Here is a 20890-nt window from a genome sequence, read left to right as displayed (position 1 = left end):
CCATTTTGCCCAATAGTCACACTCATACAGCATATTCATGGTTTAAATTGTCTTTTCTTTAATATTCTGGTCAATAGACCATAGATGTCTGTCTGGTACTGTCTTTAGGTTCCCACTGTGGGAGTTGCCAATGAAGTCCTCTCCAACCTATCCTAACCATCCTGGTACTGGGACTTCTATCAAAGCCTTCCCCTTCTCATCCTAAACCAAATAACAATATATGGGACACAGACTGTGCAGGATTGCACAGTACCGGCCTTAGTTTGGTTTATACCATTAATTTTCTAATTAGAGATCCTCTGTGTTCATCCCACACTTTTCTTCTTTTTCTTTTTTTAATTCAATCAGATTCGTTTGGCACGATTTACCTTTAGTAAAGCCATGTTGTCTCGGATCTTGTAACCCATTTGATTCTAGTAATTTCACTATCCTCTCCTTCAGCAATGCTTCCATTATTTTTCCAATAACCAAAGTGAGGATTACAAGCCTGTAGTCTCCCACTTCATCTCTGCGACCAGATTTTTTTAGAAACTGCTGTGATTGTTGCTCTTTCAACCAGTCTATCTCGGATAAATGCTTATGGAAATATATTTTTTTCTAAATAGGAACTTGGAAAGGTTAATGTATTCAGCCGTTCATAAAGTGCTATATTCTTTTTTTTTCCTCTCTCTCTCTCTCTCTCTCTCTTTCGTTTTAAATTATCACAATGTTGTTATTCGCAGAGAGAAATTGAGGCAGGCAGCCACTGTGTGATTTCTATGAACTGCGACTGCACTACTATATATGATCCCAGAAACCAAGGACATGAGAAAACCTTTAACTTTGATTTGGCATACTGGTCCCATGATGGCTTTGTGAAGGACAAAGATGGCTTGCTTGTCCCTAGTGGTGCTGGTAGCAGATATGCTGATCAGGTAATGCATTCATGATATGCTAATCATTTAGTATTTGAATGCTGCAATTACTGACAAGTCTGTGAGCAAGGGTCATTCACCTTACTGTGCCTCTTGCATCAACTGTTAAAATTGGGGGGATCATTTAATGTCATTCTCATGTCCTCACAGCATGAGTAATGTCACTGGTGGAGTCTTAGGCCCTCTTTTACTAAGGTGCGCTAACCGATTAGCGTGTGCTAATCGCTAATGCATGCATGTTAGTCTATGGATGCGTTGGTGTTTAGCACACGCTAATTTGATTAGCGCACGCTAATCGGTTAGCGCAGTGTTTTTTTTTTTTGAAAAGTATGTTTTATTAAATTTTCAATAAGAAAAAAAAAAAAACCAAGCACTCAAGTGCACATGGTGTACAACAAATGTCATGAATACCAAAATTCTGCTCAAATTCACCAACACAATCTTGAGCCCTCCCCCCCATCCCACCCACTCCCACCCCCCTCCCATAACCCAAACAAACAAATCAGAACAAAGGTCCACTCTAGTACAGTCCAAATTCTATGGTCAAACATTTAACAAATGATTTCGAGCTCTAGATGTTAAAGTATCCCAGAAGGGAGCCCAACAATGACAGAACAATCTGCCCTGTGCAGAGTCCAGACTAGCAAAACAAAGGCGCTCCATAGAGGCGTGCTGTATCATCAATGTCCGCCAGCGCGAAAGCGTCGGAGATGCAGATGAAATCCAATTAAGTAGAATAGTCTTCTTCCCCAATAGTATAGAGCGGGCAAGAAAGCTTCTAAACCCCTTTGGAGCTGACAGAGGCACAGAGTCAAGGGTAAACAGCATCTGTTGATCTAAAGAAAAGTTGTAATTCCACATGTTTTGAATATGCACACACAGCTGTTGCCAAAAAGCGTGAATCCGAGGACACATCCAGAACTGATGTCCCAAAGTGGACGGAGAATGAGAACATTTAAGGCAACCATCAGACAGGCACATCTTCGCACGATATTGATATGAAGTAGATCTATACAAACGATGGAAAAATTTATAATTCATTTCAAACAGAGTGACACTGTGTAGCGCAGTGTTTTTAAACCTTTTTACACCTGTGGACCGGCAGAAATAAAAGAATTATTTTGTGGACCGGCACCGGTCCATGGACCGGCGGTTGAAGAACAGTGCTATAGAGCCCCCTTCAGTTAGTACCAAAGTAATCGAACAGCAAGCACTAAAACAGAAAAATAGGAAGGGAGGACTAACATTTCTGTTCTGCCACAAACTTACCTGAAACCCAGCAGCAGCCACAAAATCCTGGCGCAACAGGATTAAGGAAGGGAGGGAACACAAAAGTAGCCAATCAGAAGCCTGCCGCCAGCAGCCAATGAGCGACGGGCTCAAAAGTCAAAGCCCGGTTTAGCTGCTAGTCTCGCTTGACCTTCATTAATGGCAATTGTATTTCACGTTTTCTAGGCTCCCTGTGTGTAATGTAGTCGTTTTCTGGCGCCACACACAACATGGTAGGTAGTCTTGTTGACTGACGTCATCGTCCGCGACCGCATGGGATTGGCTCTTGACGTCAGAGCTCGTTGCCAAGAAAGCATAGCGGCGCCGTGGTTGTGCTTTCCTGCAGCTGGGCTCTTCGGAAGAGGAACCCGAGTCGTGACTGTGACTGTAAAGCGGTCTGTGAGGGCTCTGCGGAGACGCACTGTCCAGGTGTTACTCCCTGAGGAGGAGGTGGTCAAGCCAATCAGAAGCCTGCCGCCAGCAGGAAATTTAACCGCCGACTCGATCTTGCCGGCCCTGCACGGACCATCAGAAATTTTCTGCTGACCGATACCGGTCCGCGGATAAGCAGTTGAAGAACAGTGGGTTAGGGCACCTTAGTAAAAGAGGGGGTTAGTGATTACTAGTATTAACAATTATTGGATATGTGAAAAGGGCATGTTTAGAAAATTACTCGACACAATTATTTGTAGATGCCTTTTTTAGCCAATAATTTTCCGCTCTCCACAGTTGATGAATTATTCATGATTCTCATTATATAAGGTATGGTAATAGTTTGTAGATATGATTCCTGATGATTGTTTCTGTGTCTGTTTTATCATGTTTTTCTAAAATTATGTATGCAAATTATGTAAACTGTTTAGTTTTAAGCAGTATAGAAATTTTTAAAATGCAGTCTCAAAACCCTATACTTCTAATTATGGTATCCCCCAAGGATCCATATTTCCCCGCTTTTATTTAATATTTTCCTTTCTCCGTTACTAAGCCTATGTCAGTCTATAGGCTTCACAACTTTCATTTATGCTGATGATGTTCAATTACGCCATCCACTAAACCCAGAAAACAAAGACGAAATAAATGAAATAAATAGAAAGTTACTAGATATTAAACAATGGCTTAGCTCTAATATGTTAGCTTTAAACATACAAAAATCCAAAACACTACTTTTCCCTTGGAAAAAAGACATAAGTCTAAGTGCCCCATTTATTTTAGATAATATTCATCTAAAATTAGTAAAATACCTAAAAATATTAGGCATTATTATTGATGATAGGCTTTCTTTCCACGAACATATAACTAACATTGTCAGATCTTGTTTCTATCGGCTGCGTATGATCCGCTCAATTGCTAAATTTCTAGAACCAAAATCACTTAACATTACTGATCCATTTGTTAATTATTTCAAAACTTGATTACTGTAACTCTCTATTAATAAATGTCAACCAAAAAGAAAATAGGCGTCTTCAGATAGTTCAAAATACCGCCATCAAATTAATACACAACTGCAAAAAATTTGATCATGTTACTCCACTCCTGATTGAATCACATTGGCTTCCTGTCGCCCATCACATTACCTTTAAAATCCTACTTTTAGTTTTTAAAACTCTATTTTCGAACGAACCCCAATTCATTAATAAACTACTTATTCACCATAGTACGTCACGTTCTTTAAGGTCCATTAATCAAAAACTCTTAACAGTTCCATCACTGAAAGTTATTGGAACTCGACGTCGTGATATCTTCTCTGTAATGGCCCCTCAATTATGGACACCTTAACTCAGCACTTAAGAGAAGAAAATGACCTAAACCATTTTAAAGGCAACCTGAAGAGCTTCCTTTTTAAAGACACCTTTAATTTATAATTATATCTAATGATTACCTTCTTTTTTATATCTTATTTCCCCTTCCTGTTGTTTTCACCATTCATGTCTTTTTTTATGCTTTATTAAATACAATTATAGTTCTCCCCTTTCTCCCTTATGTATCTGTCAGTTTGTATGTCAATATGTCAAACTCATGTAATTTATTATAAATAAGCTTATGTGTACACCTTTTGTTTTTATTTGTAAATCGCTTAGCAATTTAAATTAAGCGATTCAATGAGTTAAAAATAAACTTGAAACTTAAATAAATAAATATTTACCTTTTATCTCTGTTTTTTATCAGTTCTGTTTATATTTGATTATCCAGGATGTCTTTTTTTAAATTATTTGTTTATACGAGAGATGTTTTGATTGTGTGCTTGAGAATTCTAATCTGCTTGGTTATAGACATAATATTAAACGAGTGATCATGGGTTTTACTAAACGGCATTAGAGGTTTTTAGCACAGGCTGACGAGGTAAACGTTCCGACACGCGTAGGAATTCTATGCGTGTCGGAGCATCTACCTCACCAGTCTGCATTAAAACCTCTAGCGTCGTTTAGTGAAAGGAGTCCTAAATAGATTGTAAAAACGTCAGCAAAAGAAAAAATTTTCAAGCTGCCTTCTGAGCATATGTGTTGACATCTGCCTACCACTGTTGCACAGCACCACCACAGTCTATTGGTTGCACATCACTGGAGCTTGCATCAGTTCATTGTTTTTGAATTTAAAATTTAACTTTTGAATCCTCTTTTGGGTCATTGCTGTCACTATCAATGCCAGTGGTTCCCAAACCTGGCCTGAGGGACCCCCCAGCCAGTCAGGTTTTCAGGCTATCCACTATGAATATTCAGGAGAGAAATTTGAATGCATTGTCTCCACTATGTCCAAATTTCTCTCGTTCATATTTTATTGTGAATATCCTGGAAATCCAACTTTCTGAGGGTCCTATTGTATTACATAGTAACATAGTAACATAACATAGTAGATGACGGCAGATAAAGACCCGAATGGTCCATCCAGTCTGCCCAACCTGATTCAATTTAAATTTTTTTAATTTTTTTCTTCTTAGCTATTTCTGGGCGAGAATCCAAAGCTTTACCTGGTACTATGCTTGGGTTCCAACTGCCGAAATCTCTGTTAAGACTTACTCCAGCCCATCTACACCCTCCCAGCCATTGAAGCTCTCCCCTGCCCATCCTCCACCAAACGGCCATACACAGACACAGACCGTACAAGTCTGGCCTAGTTCAATATTTAATATTATTTTCTGATTCTAAATCTTCTGTGTTCATCCCACGCTTCTTTGAATTCAGTCACAGTTTTACTCTCCACCACCTCTCTCGGGAGCGCATTCCAGGCATCCACCACCCTCTCCGTAAAGTAGAATTTCCTAACATTGCCCCTGAATCTACCACCCCTCAACCTCAAATTATGTCCTCTGGTTTTACCATTTTCCTTTCTCTGGAAAAGATTTTGTTCTACGTTAATACCCTTTAAGTATTTGAACGTCTGAATCATATCTCCCCTGTCTCTCCTTTCCTCTAGGGTATACATATTCAGGGCTTCCAGTCTCTCTTCATACGTCTTCTGGCGCAAGCCTTATATCATTTTCTTCGCCCTCCTCTGGACCGCCTCAAGTCTTCTTACGTCTTTTGCCAGATACGGTCTCCAAAACTGAACACAATACTCCAAGTGGGGCCTCACCAATGACCTGTACAGGGGCATCAACACCTTCTTCCTTCTACTGACTACGCCTCTCTTTATACAGCCCAGAATCCTGCTGGCAGCAGCCACTGCCTTGTCACACTGTTTTTTCACCTTTAGATCTTCGGACACTATCACCCCAAGGTCCCTCTCCCCGTCCGTGCATATCAGCTTCTCTCCTCCCAGCATATACGGTTCCTTCCTATTATTAATCCCCAAATGCATTACTCTGCATTTCTTTGCATTGAATTTTAGTTGCCAGGCATTAGACCATTCCTCTAACTTTTGCAGATCCTTTTTCATATTTTCCACTCCCTCTTCGGTGTCTACTCTGTTACAAATCATGGTATCATCTGCAAAAAGGCACACTTTTCCTTCTAACCCTTCAGCAATGTCACTTACATACATATTGAATAGGATTGGCCCCAGCACCGAACCCTGAGGGACTCCACTAGTCACCTTTCCTTCCTTCGAGCGACTTCCATTAACCACCACCCTCTGGCGTCTGTCCGACAGCCAGTTTCTGACCCAGTTCACCACTTTGGGTCCTAACTTCAGCCCTTCAAGTTTGTTCAACAGCCTCCTATGAGGAACTGTATCAAAGGCTTTGCTGAAATCCAAGTAAATTACATCTAGCATATGTCCTCGATCCAGCTCTCTGGTCACCCAATCAAAAAATTCAATCAGGTTCGTTTGGCACGATTTACCTTTTGTAAAGCCATGTTGCCTCGGATCCTGTAACCCATTAGATTCAAGGAAATACACTATCCTTTCTTTCAGCAACACTTCCATTATTTTTCCAACAACTGAAGTGAGGCTCACCGGCCTGTAGTTTCCTGCTTCATCCCTGTGACCACTTTTATGAATAGGGACCACATCCGCTCTCCTCCAATCCCCAGGAATCACTCCCGTCTCCAGAGATTTGTTGAACAAGTCTTTAATAGGACTCGCCAGAACCTCTCTGAGCTCCCTTAGTATCCTGGGATGGATCCCGTCTGGTCCCATCGCTTTGTCCACCTTCAGTTTTTCAAGTTGCTCATAAACACCCTCCTCCGTGAACGGCGCAGAATCTACTCCATTTTCTCGTGTAACTTTGCCAGACAATCTCGGTCCTTCTCCAGGATTTTCTTCTGTAAACACAGAACAGAAGTATTTGTTTAGCACATTTGCTTTCTCCTCATCACTCTCCACATATTTGTTCCCAGCATCTTTTAGCCTAGCAATTCAATTTTTTATCTTCCTCCTTTCACTAATATATCTGAAAAAATTTTTATCTCCCTTTTTTACATTTTTAGCCATTTGTTCTTCCGCCTATGCCTTCGCCAAACGTATCTCTTTCTTGGCTTCTTTCAGTTTCACCCTGTAGTCCTTTCTGCTCTCCTCTTCTTGGGTTTTTTTATATTTCATGAACGCCAACTCTTTCGCCTTTATTTTCTCAGCCACTAGGTTGGAGAACCATATCGGCTTCCTTTTTCTCTTTTTTTATTGATTTTCTTCACATAAAGGTCCGTAGCCATTTTTATCGCTCCTTTCAGCTTAGACCACTGTCTTTCCACTTCTCTTATGTCCTCCCATCCTAACAGCTCTTTCTTCAGGTACTTTCCCATTGCATTAAAGTCCGTACGTTTGAAATCTAGGACTTTAAGTATCGTGCGACCGCTCTCTACTTTAGCTGTTATATCAAACCAAACTGTTTGATGATCGCTACTTCCCAGGTGAGCACTCACTCGAACATTAGAGATACTCTCTCCATTTGTGAGGACCAGATCCAATATCATTTTTTCCCTTGTGGGTTCCGTCACCATTTGTTTGAGCAGAGCCTCTTGAAAGGCATCCACAGTCTCCCTACTTCTTTCCAATTCCGCATATGGAACATTCTAGTCCGCATCCGGCAGGTTGAAATCTCCCAACAGCAGAACCTCCTCTTTCCTTCCAAACTTTTGGATATCCACAATCAGATCCTTATCAATTTGCTGCGATTGAGTCGGAGGTCTGTAGACTACACCCACGTAGATAGAAGTTCCATCTTCTCTTTTCAGAGTGATTCATATTGCTTCTTCCTCTCACCAGGTCCCTTGCATTTCGGTCGCTTGGATATTGATCTTTACATAGAGAGCTACTCCTCCACCTTTTTGACCATCTCTGTCCTTCCTATGATGTAGCCCATCAGTGCAATATAGCTTCTTGTCCTTCCATGTATTTCCCCATCCTCCTATGTACCTGAAGCCTTCTTGATGACACCAGGCTTTGAGCCATCTATTAAAGTCCTCTGTGTTTTTCACTCTTTGCTCTCCCTTTCCATATGCAGGCAGTATTTCAGAAAAAGCTAAAGTCTTTTACATAAGGTTTCACGCCCTCACCAAGCTCCCGAAAAGCTTTCTGTGCTGCAAGTGTGGAGTTGTTGACCAGGTCATTTGTTCCCAGATGAATAACAACATTAGTGTCAAAATCCTTAGTTTCTTCCTTAATTATAGTCAGTATTTGCCTGGAACTCCTGGTAGCTGAGGATCCTGGAAGACATTTCACTATTTGGGTCTCCTCGCCTCTGATGATGGAATCCCCCAACAGTAATAGTTTTCTGTTTTTGGCTTTTTTATTTGTACTTAGGGTGCGCTTGTTCTCTTGAGTTACCTTCATTGGTTCCAGTCCACCTCCCTTCTGTTTTCCTGAGTATTGCAGTGCACTAGTGGAGCGAAGGAATTCTGTAGAGGTAATATTAGTGAAGGTGGATGTTTCTGTGTTATATGTCGCAGTCTTCCTGAGCCTACTGTGACCCATTTATTCCTGGGCTGTTTTATTCTTTGAGGTAGAGGTATTTCCCTTTGATCGTTTATCTTTTCTATTAAACATTATATTTCCTCCCTACATACCTCATGTCTAACCTTGTCTTGTGTTGTCAGTCAGTCTTTGATTCCCTCCACCAATTTTGGATTTTTATATTTTTATGTAAGCCATTTTGAGTTTGATATCAAACTTTTAATAAACTTGGAAACTTTATAGAACCTATAGCCACAGGTTTAACCACTCTGGGTTCAGGTCCACCCAGCATCAGCTCAGTTGTGATGTGGATAGTGGAGATCCTCCAAGCCCCACCAGCTGAAAACTCTCTGACATCTATCCCTCCCCTTCCCCCCAGGCGATCCCCTTGCCCCCACCCCCCATTGGTGCTTCAATAAAATTATCTGAGATAGCATGTCAGACTCCTCAGCTGCCAAAAGAGGGAGCCCAAGGAGACCTCAACAACAAGACAATCAAGGCACAACGAAGGCGTCGTGAGGATGAGATGTCAATAATTCAGCCACGGGTGTAAAGATCAAAGTTCACTTTGACTCCGCAGCTGTTCAGGTGAGCTGGATGTGGGTGGGGCAGCTCAGCACAATTAAACGACCCGGTCTTAAGGGGCCATGATGAAATAACTGCAATTAAACATCCCGCATTGGCCAAATGTGGGAGCCACTGATCCAATGCATTACTTCTTCCAGTAGTACCCTACTTAGATTTTTAGGTTGATTTTAAGCTTCCTTTTTTTTTCATGCTCAGCCTAATATAGAAGGACTCTGTAGAGTACAATTGAGATGCAGAATAGCTACTCTGTGTACAGAATAATATAGAAAAGGCAAACAAAAGTTATGGAATGATTGAAGTAGCAAGAAATGTTTAGACCAGAACTGTGGAGTCTGAGTTGGAAGCAATTTTTGGGTTACTGGAGTCGGAGTCGGTGATAGTCTAGCAAAAGATTTCTATACAGAAAGGTACAGTAAGGTGATATGCATTGGAAACCTTGTAAATATTACAACATTGCTGTACTGAAAAAGCACTGGGATCACAATCCTATGAGAAACATAGAGAATGAAGGGATTATAGTCACCTGGGACATCCCCTTACTGTGGTCACTACCAAGTGATTATACAGGGAATCATGTAGAGAGAGAGAAAATCTTCAAGAACTAAGAAATGCAATCGGAGATCAAGAAAATGTGGTAGATACAAAAATATTTCTCATTGTTTTTGGATGCCACAGGTTTCATTCAAAGAAATTTTAGAGCACATATTGACAGGTCGCTTATACGTTACAAGTTACGAACTCGAGAAGAAAGTTCTCTTTCTCATGATGCAAGTATTACGGCAAAAGGTGCAGTATATTCGAGAGACTGAGAATATACGCCACATGCTCTGGCTTAGGAGTGAAGTTCCTTTGGTCTACCACTGTTGCATCACAAAGTTTAACATAACCAGTGAAGACTCAAAACTCTTTGATCCAATTATTCTTTAATGCAGTGAATCCAAAGAAAAGGAAAAATAAATGGCTTGCTATTGAGATGTATTGGAAATAAGAGTTACTGCCTCTGCAAATCAGATTTTGTTCTGGATCCAACTCTCTCAGGCGAGAGAAGCTGGTGAATTCAGCTTATATACATGCTGCGACTACTGCTACTATTAATTATTTCTATAGTTCTACCAGATGTACGCAGCGCTGTACAGAGTCACGAAGAAGAAAACAGTCCCTGCTCAAAAGAGCTTACAATCTAAACAGCCAAGACAGACAAACATAATGTCATGGATACTGTTAACGGGAACGATTAATCAGCTGGCTGGGATGATGGGCAGAGGAAGTAAGAACATAAGAATTGCTGCTGTTGGGTCAGACCAGTGGTTCATCATGCCCAGTAGTCCGCTCACGCGGCGGCCCTTGGTCAAAGACCAGCACCCTAACTGAGACTAGCCCTACCTGCGTACGTTCTGGTTCAGCAGGAACTTGTCTAACTTTGTCTTGAATCCCTGGAGGGTGTTTCCCCCTACGACAGACTCCGGAAGAGTGTTCCAGTTTTCTACCACTCTCTGAGTGAAGAAGAACTTCCTTACATTCGTACGGAATCTATCCCCTTTCAATTTTAGAGAGTGCCCTCTCGTTCTCCCTACCTTGGAGAGGGTGAACAACCTGTCCTTATCTACTAAGTCTATTCCCTTCAGTACCCTCTCAATCTCCTGTGTTCGAGGGAGAAAAGGCCCAGTTTCCCTAATCTTTCACTGTACGGCAACTCCTCCAGCCCCTTAACCATCTTAGTAGGGTTAAGGATTGAAGGCTATATAAAACACAAGGGAAGGGGCTTGACAGACAAACACAGGTAACTTATTCCAGGCTTAGGGGGCAGCTAGATGAAAGGAACAAAGTCTGGAATTGGCAGTAGATGAGAAGGATAAAGCTAAGAGCAACTTATCTGAGCAACGGAGTTCTCTGGGAGATGTATAAGGAGAGAGGAGAGATATTGAAGGGCAGCCGAATGAAGACACTTGTAGGTCAGCAATAGGAGCTTGAACTGTATGCGATGGTGGATATGGAACCAGTGAAATGACTTAAGGAGAGGGGTGACATGAGTGTAGCGAGGTTGGTAAAAGATGAGACGTGCAGCAGAGTTTTGCACAGGGACTTGAAATGGCTAAGCAGCAAGATCACAGCACGTGCAGATTCTGTCCCACAGATAATAGGCTCCTTACCCAGCATGCTTGGAGACAAAGTAAGCCAATAAGGAAAGCACATGAATGCCTGAGAGCGTCAGAGCATTTACTTTACCAACCCATGCTAAAAATCTCTAGTGCCATTTAGGGGAGTGTGTGGTGCAGTGGTTAGAGCCACAGCCTCAGCACCCTGAGGTTGTGGGTTCAAATTGCACACTGCTCCTTGACCCTGGGCAAGTCACTTAATCCCCCATTGCCCCAGTTACATTAGATAGAGTGTGAACCTGCTGGGGCAGATAGAGAAAAATGCTTGAGTACCTGAATGTAAACCACTTAGACTATAAGTGGCATATAAATGCTTAAATAAATAAATAAAAATAGTAAAAACCAGCATAAGTTTTATATATTTTTTTAATGAAACTTAAATCCACAATCGCTACAAAGGCAGGCTCTTCTTGATTATGACAGGGATAGGTATGCAAATGATAACACGCAATTGGAAGAATTGCGATCGCCTCAACTTTCCGTTTTGGTGTACAAATACGAAAAGACGTATGCGGATATGTTGGGGCATAGCAAATTATTTAATTTGGTTTGGGGCCCGTAGACATCCTTTGTTAATTCAACATAGTTGTCTTTGTTTAAAAATTGTTGGATGGGAGGGGAAGGATATTTATCTTATGCATTGTTATTAATGGAATTTAAGTGCTTATTTTGTTATTAATATCTGTATAATTCATGGCACTTTGTATTAGCTTTGGAAATTAATAAAGATTTATTTAAAAAAAAAAAACCCCAAAAACCCCACAATCTCTCTTCTATCCCGAGCTTTATGTCACCAAATTTCCCAGCAAAGAAATATTGATTTTCCCACAAAAGCTTTGTATGCTCTCAGTACTCCCTCAGAAAGAAAGTAGTTAAGATCTTCCTTTCCTAGATATTTTTGCATCTAGGAAAAATGCTTCAGATAACTCCTTTTGACCAAGTCAGAATCTGCTAAGGTGAACTTTTCATCTGTTCTCCTTTTCCTTAACAGTACCTTAGGGGAAAATGCTTGAGTATTGTAAACCGCTTAGATAACTTTCATAGGAGGTATATAAATACCTAATTTTAAAAAAACCAAAACTATTCAGCACATCAGTTTTCTCACTCCTTAACAAAGCAAACTGCCCCCTCCCTTTAAGGCAGTTATGCTCTAAAAGAACATGTTATGTTATGTTCCGCCAGATTCTCAATACAATTTTAGGCAAGTTAGAGGCAACATGTTACACAGAATTTTGTATAGTTAAATATGTTACAAAAATTACACATGCTATACATAAAGTTATCAAATTATACATACAGTCTGAGGTAATATATCATAGATAGCAGCTGACCAATTAACATTGTCTTTGTTTTGGGTGACTTGTATTAGTCTGAGTCTCTTTGGACCCCTGGTAGGAATTTCTTAAAAAGCCATGTTTTTAGGTTTTTGTGAAAGTGTATATACTGTGGTTGTGTGAATTTCAGTTGGAAATGAGTTCCATACTTTCTGTTTGGTAGTTGAATGATTTGCTGTGTATTTTATATTTTTCAGAGTTTGGAATGATAGGGTCAGGTTGTTAGTTACGTTGGTCCACAGATCTACCTAATAGTTCAGTAAATCTGGGGAAGCAGCAGTTTGAATTCAATTCTATATTCTACCAGTAACCAGTGTAGTTCTATAAGCAATGGTGTGACATGGTCAAATCTTGATGTTTAGTTTGTTTAGCTGCAGTGTTTTGTATCAGTTGGAGTTATTTAATTAATTTCGCAGAGATACCTGAGAGTAGAGCATTGCAGTAGTCTAGTAGTGACAATATCATTGACTGCAGTGCTGTTGGAAGAAGTAGGGTATTACCCTTCTTAGTTTTTGTAGTTTAAGAAAGAATCTTTGGACTAAGTTGTTACCGTGATCTTCAAAACTTAACACGCTATCTAAAGTGACTCCTAGTACTTTGGAGGGCAACATAATCCCTAACAAATTGAAAAATAGTTTTTCCTACATTTGCCTTATTATGGTGTTGGTTTTTACTATCTTCTTTTTATTAAAAACATAAAATGATAAAGAGAGATCAAAAACTTTAAGTAGCTGACTCAAAGAAATATCAGGAACTGTCCCAGAGATACCATAATTGGTGAGTTGCTAAATTTAATGCTGCACCTGACTTATCTTAGACTCTAACAGGGTTACTTCTTTAATTGAATCTTGATGTAGTATCTTTATAAGGAAGTTATAGGGTTTTTTGACGTTCACCTGTATTGTTATTTTGGGAAAACACTTGTATTGATTCAAAAAAGATGTTGCAATCTGCAGTGAATCCAAGTTTCTTCAAAACATGACATGGCCTATTAGTTCACTGCATCATAATCTGATATTGATAGTGTTCCCAGACTGAATTTTTAGGAATTAAGAACATAAGAATAGTATCCTGTCTTTGCAGAGGCCAATCTAAGGCCCTCTTTTACTAAGGTGTGCTAATCGATTTAGCGTGTGCTAAACGCTAACGCTAACGCATGCATGTTAGTCTTTGAATGTGTTAGTGTTTAGTGCGGGCTAATTCAATTAGCGTACACTAATCAGCACACCTTAGTAAAAGAGGGGGTAAGTCGCAAGTAGCTGGCAAAAACCCAAATAGTAGCAGCATTCCATGCTACCGTCCCTTGTCTGTCTCAACAGCAGACTATTGACTTTTCCTCCAGAAACTTGTCCAAACCTTTTTTTTAAATTGTATATCTTTATTTCTGAGCATTCAGTTTTATTTAATTATTGGTCCTCTACGTTTAGAAAAAAGTGTTCCATGACCTTGGTGAGGGAGTCCTGAAGAGTGCCTGGCAGGGATACAATGCCACCTTGTTGGCTTATGGCCAGACAGGTGCAGGCAAAAGCTATTCTATGATCGGATATGGAGCCAACAGAGGCATTATCCCAATTATCTGTGAAGAGTTGTTCCAAGCAATAAGGAAGAGTCAGGAGAAGAAAATACAATATCAGGTACGTATGTCTCCTACTTTGTTACTGTTTTCAATGTACGTATAACAGCTTCCTGTCATGAAAATTATTTCCTTTATGTATTTAGGAGGAGGTAGGAAATATGGCTTGTTCAGCCAATTCCAAAGTTATGAATTATTTTATTTATTTGGATTTATTAACCGCTTTTATGCAGAGATTCACCCAAGGCAGAGCACGGCAAGTACAATTCAACATAAAAAATTGCAATTTTGTTAAGAGCGTAACAGTAGTAAAAAGACCAAATATAGTGCTGTATAAATAAATACAATGAGCAAATTGAAACTTAATAATAGGACTACCATGAAACAGTTAAAAAAAATAAAAGTACTTATAACAGCACTGAAATTAAAATAAGAGAGATATAGGAGGAGCTGCTAAAAAGTTCTCAGTCCAACCAACAAAGTTAGGGGCAGTCTCCACTGAGGGCTGTACACATAGGGGTCTTTTTATCAAGCCACGCTAGCAGGGTTAGCGCTTCGGACATTTCATCATGCGCTAACCCCCGCGGCCAGCTAAAAAACTAACGCCTGCTCAATGCAGGCGTTAGCAGTTAGCGCAGCAGACGGTTTAACGCACGGTATTGCACGCGTTAAACCCCTACCGCAGCTTGATAAAAGGACCCCATAGTCCAGTGATTTTCCACTTTTTATGTTCCGTTGGAAAAATACAGAATGAAAAAAGTGGAAAATCACTGGACTAAGTGTATAGCCCTCATTGGAGACTGTCCCAACTTTGTTGGTTGGACTGAGAACTTTTCAGCGGCCCCTCATAATACAATGTCAGCAAAATACTGTATTTGCCGGCGTATAAGACGACTTTTCAGTACCTTAAAATCCTCCCCAAAGTCGGGGTTCGTCTTATACGCCGGGTACTGTTTACATCACAGTTCTTCAACCGCCGGTCCGCAGAAAATTCCTGCCGGTCCGCACAGGACCGGCGAGATGGACCCGTTAAATTTTCTGCCCCGATGGTGTTTGCAGAAATCTTCTGTTCCTCCCAGCCTCGGGCGATCAAGACAGGCGGTCATTCCCTCTGTGAGTCTCGCCTATGCGGAAACAGGAAGTTGAAACAAAATAGGCGGGACTCAGAGAGGGAAGGTCCCGACGTTTGCAGCCTGTCTTGATCGCTGCCCCTGCTGAGTCGCCGAAGAGGGCCGCGGGGAAAGTGCAGGCAGAGAGAAGATGGTCAGCGTGCGCGGGGAGGTCAGCGTGTCGATTGGGGCCATCAGCAGCGTTTGTGCTGAGTCTGCCCACGTGCAGGATGCGGCGGGTAGGGGCCTCCGACTCGTCTTGGGCGGCTGGGCCTGCGGTGCAAAGCTGTTTTTGCCGGCTTGGGGGGGGGGGGTCGCGAATCGGAAGAAGGGGTAGTCTTATACGGCGAGTATATAACAAACTCTATATTTTAACTGTAAAAGTTGGGGGGTCGTCTTATACGCCGGCAAATACGGTACTTATGAAAAAAATAATAAGCACATATCAGAGTATTCAAATAACATAGCTACGACATTTGTCCCCGTCCCCACAGGATCTATCTCCATCCCTGTCCCGTCCCTACAAGCTCTGTCCTTGTCTGCACAAGCCTTGAATGCTAGAATTTGCAGTCCATTCAATTCAAGGACCTGCTTAACATATGCTATACCTCCACTAATTAGATCCACCCTATCACTACAGTATAGCTTGTACCCCAGTATGACAGTGTCCCATTGGTTATCTTCCTTCCACAAGGTCTCAGAGATGCCTATTATATATCTCTCTTCATATAAAACAATATGTTCTAACTCTTCCATCATGTTTCTTAGGCTTCTGGCATTTGCATACAGACATTTCAAACATTGTTTGTCATATAAATTTACAATTTCCTCAGCAGTTCGCATGGAAAATTTTCAATCTTTAAAATCAGCCTGCTCTGTGTTTAAGGAAACCTGGTCTACAATAACACTATCGGGATGCTTTGTCTTCCGTTTTATGATGATATCTAAGATCTCTACCATGCTGGCAGCAGGTATCTGGCTGAGTATTCACTTATCTGTATGGAATCAGGCACAGAGTATGGCGTGTCAGGTACTTCTTGATTAATCACGGTGTGTTTAATTGGGCGTGGCTGCTGAGTCTGTACTTGAGCCAGAATCGGTGCTTGAAATGAAGCATTTCCCTCAATGTATCTTCCTGGAGCGAGAACCAATGGCAGTGTGTCTGTGTGTGCGCGCGCTTGCATATGGATCACTGAAGTGGTGTTTTGTTTCCCTGGCATGCTTCACCTTAGACTTGCTTCTCTCAGGTAAGCTGGACCCTGCTGCAGAGGAATGTGTTGTCTCTGAATCTAATGACTCTTCTGAGTCACTGTGATTGTTTGCTCCCTTGCACTGAGGCCTAGGCCTTTATATATTCTGCTGTGTGCTGAGCAGAATCCTCTGCTATGATATGGCTAAGCTGACTCTCCCCCCCACCTTCAGCCCTTGTAGCTTCTTCCAGCACTTAATCTAAGCCTCAATAGCGGTTGCTTCCTTTTCTTGCAAAAGCACCTTCCTGGTAATATCTAACTCCGCCTTCTCAACTTCTGCTTTTTGTTTCTTCTGCTCTACTCTTGAGTTTTTATGTTTCTATAGCTGCTTCTTATTGGCTATGGAGAACCTTTGTCTTCATAGATTCTGCCTCCATTTGTAATTTAATAGCCAGGGATTCTGTGGAGGACCTGCTGGATTGGCTTGTCCTTTGTGATTTAGAAGTTCTAGAACTCCTAAGAGTGTTTAGAGCTGCCAGAATATTGGTATTCAGTGTCTTTTGCTGGGGTTTCTGTATGTTGGTCTATTTCTTTAAGAGCTTCTGTTATCATGTCCTGCTGTACCTGATCTGTTGCCCTTTCTTTCTCATTATGGGCAAAACAATCCTCTATATACATTCTATCCCAAGTAAGAACAGAACTCTGTTGAACGATCCTTGATATTTCTAATAAGCAGCTTATAACTGACTGGCTTGGCCTTAGCTATCTCATTTATTGCCAACAATACTTTTGCCCGTTGTTTCTCAAGTAATAGGAAATACCTCTGAACTTCTAATTCATAATTTTCCTGGGCTTTTTCAATCAAGGTGTATTTTCTTGTTACTTTGCCGGTGTCCCTTTCACTATCAGGGTTTGTGACAAGCCTTAAGAATAGTTTTCCGCTAAGCCTCAGGTTTAGCAGAAAACTATCCTTAAGTAACCAACAGGTGATCTTCTGCAGCCCTGTGCAGTGGAAGCAGCCTGCGTTTTTGAAAGAGCCTTTCTAACTTCTTTGAGACATTACCACCTTAACATTCTTTACTTCAAACTTGCATATCGGTTCCCTGACGCAGCAATGAAACGGGCCACATCAGAACCCTTAACTACTGTAAGATAAGTGGTTTTGATCATTTAAATGAGCATGTCTTTAAGTTTGACTGCTTGTGCAGCGAAGGAAGAATTTTTGGAATATGTTCAATTATATGCAATGATCGGGTGGTGAGGCGATATTCTTGGGGTTCACCCCTTGGTTTTTCCTTCATATCTCTGAGAGGAGTGTGTGGCGCAGTGGTTGGAGCTACAGCCTCGGAACCCTGGGGTTGTGGGTTCAAACCCCGTGCTGCTCCTTGTGACCCTGGGCAAGTCACTCAGTTCTCCATAGCCTCAGGTACGCTAGATAGATTGTGAGCCCACCAGGACAGATAGGGAAAATCTTGAGTACCTGATTGTAGAACCGCTTAGATAATCTTGATAGGCGGTATATAAAAACCTAATAAACTTGAATTATCAATGAAGACATCTTTATAGTTAAAAGCAATTTGAATAGTTCTTAGGAGTGTGATAAAATTACCGAGAATTTTGGTCACCCCCCAGTGTTGGTGTGAACTGTGTGCAGATAGCATGAGCAACAGCACGTGTACAGTGTAGGAAGCTGAGATTTTGAAGATATTTGGTCCTGCTTTAAGTTGCAACTTTAAAGCGGGAGGAGGCAGGAGCTGCCATTTTCAGAATGCCTGTGTCAGAGGCAGGAGTCAGTGAGCATGGCTCCTGCCATTAACAGGTACTGGGTTGGGGGAAGGGTGACACTAGAGATCAGGTATATGTCTTTAAAATTCTGAGTGGGTAGACGGGTAGGACTCCAGTAGATATCAGGGAGGGATGCTATTTGGACTAGACCGGCCTGGAGCAGACCAGAAAAATGCCACTGTATGCTTGCCTTTTTTATTTTTTTTACTTTCACCCTTCATGTTAATGCCTGAGCCAAGCACCACTCGGACACTGACAGGAAAGGTGACATTAATCAATGAGCTGCGCATTGCTGCTTCGATTTTAATGTGGTAGCAATTTGCATGCTCATTGATTAAAGCATGCTGCGCTATGTACTAGAACTAGTACCACATGGCTTATTGCATCTCTCCCACAGCGCTAAATAAGTCACCCCATGATACATAATTATGAGATGTAAAACATGCAAATGCATGTAAAGCAGCTCATTACTATGTAACTAGCATGCAAGCTGCCATTATATAGAAATATGACCCCTAGCAGTAGCACACTGAAACTGCCACTAGGTGTCACCTACACCATATTGGATTAGGATGTCGTCCAGGGCAGGAGAGAGTGGGCATCGATCCTCCCCATACCACTGAATACTACAGTTTCAAGTAAGGTAAGATATAGGAGGATTAAGGTTTGCCTGGGGAGCATTTCCTTCTAAGCCCCACCACTAAGGCGGGTGTGTGTGTGAGGGGGGGGGGTAGTCTAGATGGGGGTGTACTTTGGGGGTGATGTCCTGTTGGGGGGCACCCTAGAGGAGCATTCAGTTTGGAGGGAGACTATGCCTGCGTAATGCGGCCTGAAAACGTCATCTGTCGCTTGGTGGCCCAGTGCTATGGGCCACAGGACTAGCACTGCTTGTGAGGTGGCTCACAAGCAGCATTAGTTCTTTACCACAGGAATCAGCAACCCGCACCTTAAAAACTTTCTCCTCTGTGCTTTAAATGTTTATATATGCCTTTACACAATAGGCATTAATAGGTTGTTTGTTTGGTTTTTTTTTTGGGGGGGGGGGTTCTTTAATTGGACAAAGGTGATCTGTTATGCAGTTATGTTTCTCTCTTACCCACCACCTGTTTGCTCATTTTTCCATACTTCAGCCAATACCTGATTTATTTGCCAGTTCAATAGGATTTCTTGTAAAAATTTGTAAAGAGAAAGTTCTGTCAACAATTCAAGCACAATCTTGACTCTGCGTACCGTCAGTATTTCTGTTCTAGCTTTGCCTCAACCAGCTGTCACCAGCATGCCATCAAGGAGAGCGAGGCAGCAACAGGCAGCATGGAAGAGGGCACGAATAACACTAAAGACAAACCTTTTATCACTATAATAATAATAATAACAGCTTATATACCGCAGTACCGTGAAGTTCTATGCGGTTTACAAAAGATTAAGCAAAGGTACAAATTGATTGACTTCAAGAGGGTAGAAGAAAGAGAATTAATAGGACAGGAAATTCATTGTTGAGGAAAAAGTGATCAATAGGACAAGTTAATCGCTATTGGGGGAGAGAGATGAGTGGATCAATTGTCTAGATGCTTTAGAAACAGATGTGTTTTTAGACGTTTCCTATAGTCAACTTTCTTATCCTTCACCCTTTCCTCCTAAACAAGGGCTGCTGCAAACAGTGTAACTAAAGAATATGTTCTAAATCTTATAGTAAACCGCATAGATTCCTTGCAGAAAACAGCAGTATATAAGACCCTGTATTGTATTGTATAATATCTCTTTGCAAATAGTTATTTTGAGAGAACTAATTTGAATTTTTCTTCTTCTTTTCTCAGGTTACATTCAGTATGTTGGAAATTTACAATGAGCAGGTAATCATCTGGCTACACGAGCAGTTTTTTTTTTTGTTTTTTTTGTACCGTTGCATAATAACGGCTTCCAGTACTTTCTTTCATCTTTGCCATTTCCAGTGTCATCTCGATAACTTTCTTTTCCAACCTATAGAATGATCTAATGTATAAAAGAAGTCAAGTCTTCACCACTTTATATTATTATTATTTTTTTAATACAATCGTCAGGTGTTCAGGTAGTTTGCCCTAGAAATTAGGAAACTTGGAATTGACCTATGAACTGACGGATCTCGTCGGCTCTGATTATATGTGACTAGAGGCTAGTTCTTGAGCTGCATAATCTTCAGCACAAGTTACGTTCAAAGGACTGGCTGGAGAGGCTGCTATTTTGTGGTGCTGATGTAAAAGCAGGTAGATTGATTATTTATTATAGGTAGAAATAAGAAAGAGGATTGATTTATGGTTTAAGAGGGCTGTGTTGAGAGCCAACTCAGAAAACGCTAACTCTGTGTTTTACAAAAGTAAAAGTATTGATTCCGGTTTAATAATGCATCGATTATGGTTTAATTTATTCATTTATCCAATTTTCTATACCGTTCTCCCAAGGGAGCTCAGAACGGTTTACATGAATTTATTCAGGTTCTCGAGCATTTTTCCCTGGCTGTCCCGGTGGGCTCACAATCTACCTAATGTACCTGGGGCAATGGGGGGATTAAGTGACTTGCTCAGGGTCACAAGGAGCAGCGTGGGTTTGAACCCACAACCTCAGGGTGCTGAGGCTGTAGCTTTAACCACTGCGCCACACGCTCCCCTTTC

The 20890-nt window shown here is 41.2% G+C and overlaps 1 protein-coding gene across 1 annotated transcript in view; it reads left to right on the top strand.

Moving 5' to 3' along the window:
• The window catches only part of LOC117357291 (kinesin-like protein KIF28P), a 114842-nt gene that overhangs the window by 7441 nt on the left and 86511 nt on the right, over positions 1-20890 (top strand). Inside the window, exons 2-4 of the mRNA XM_033937659.1 lie at positions 723-914; positions 14016-14222; positions 20060-20095. Coding sequence (XP_033793550.1) covers positions 723-914; positions 14016-14222; positions 20060-20095 — 435 coding nt within the window. The remainder of the gene's footprint in view (positions 1-722; positions 915-14015; positions 14223-20059; positions 20096-20890) is intronic.

This window comes from Geotrypetes seraphini, chromosome 3, assembly GCF_902459505.1.
Source record: "Geotrypetes seraphini chromosome 3, aGeoSer1.1, whole genome shotgun sequence".
NCBI classification, from domain to species: Eukaryota; Metazoa; Chordata; class Amphibia; order Gymnophiona; family Dermophiidae; genus Geotrypetes; species Geotrypetes seraphini.
Note: the sequence above shows the minus strand (reverse complement) of the source record. Positions and strands in the feature narration are given on the sequence as shown.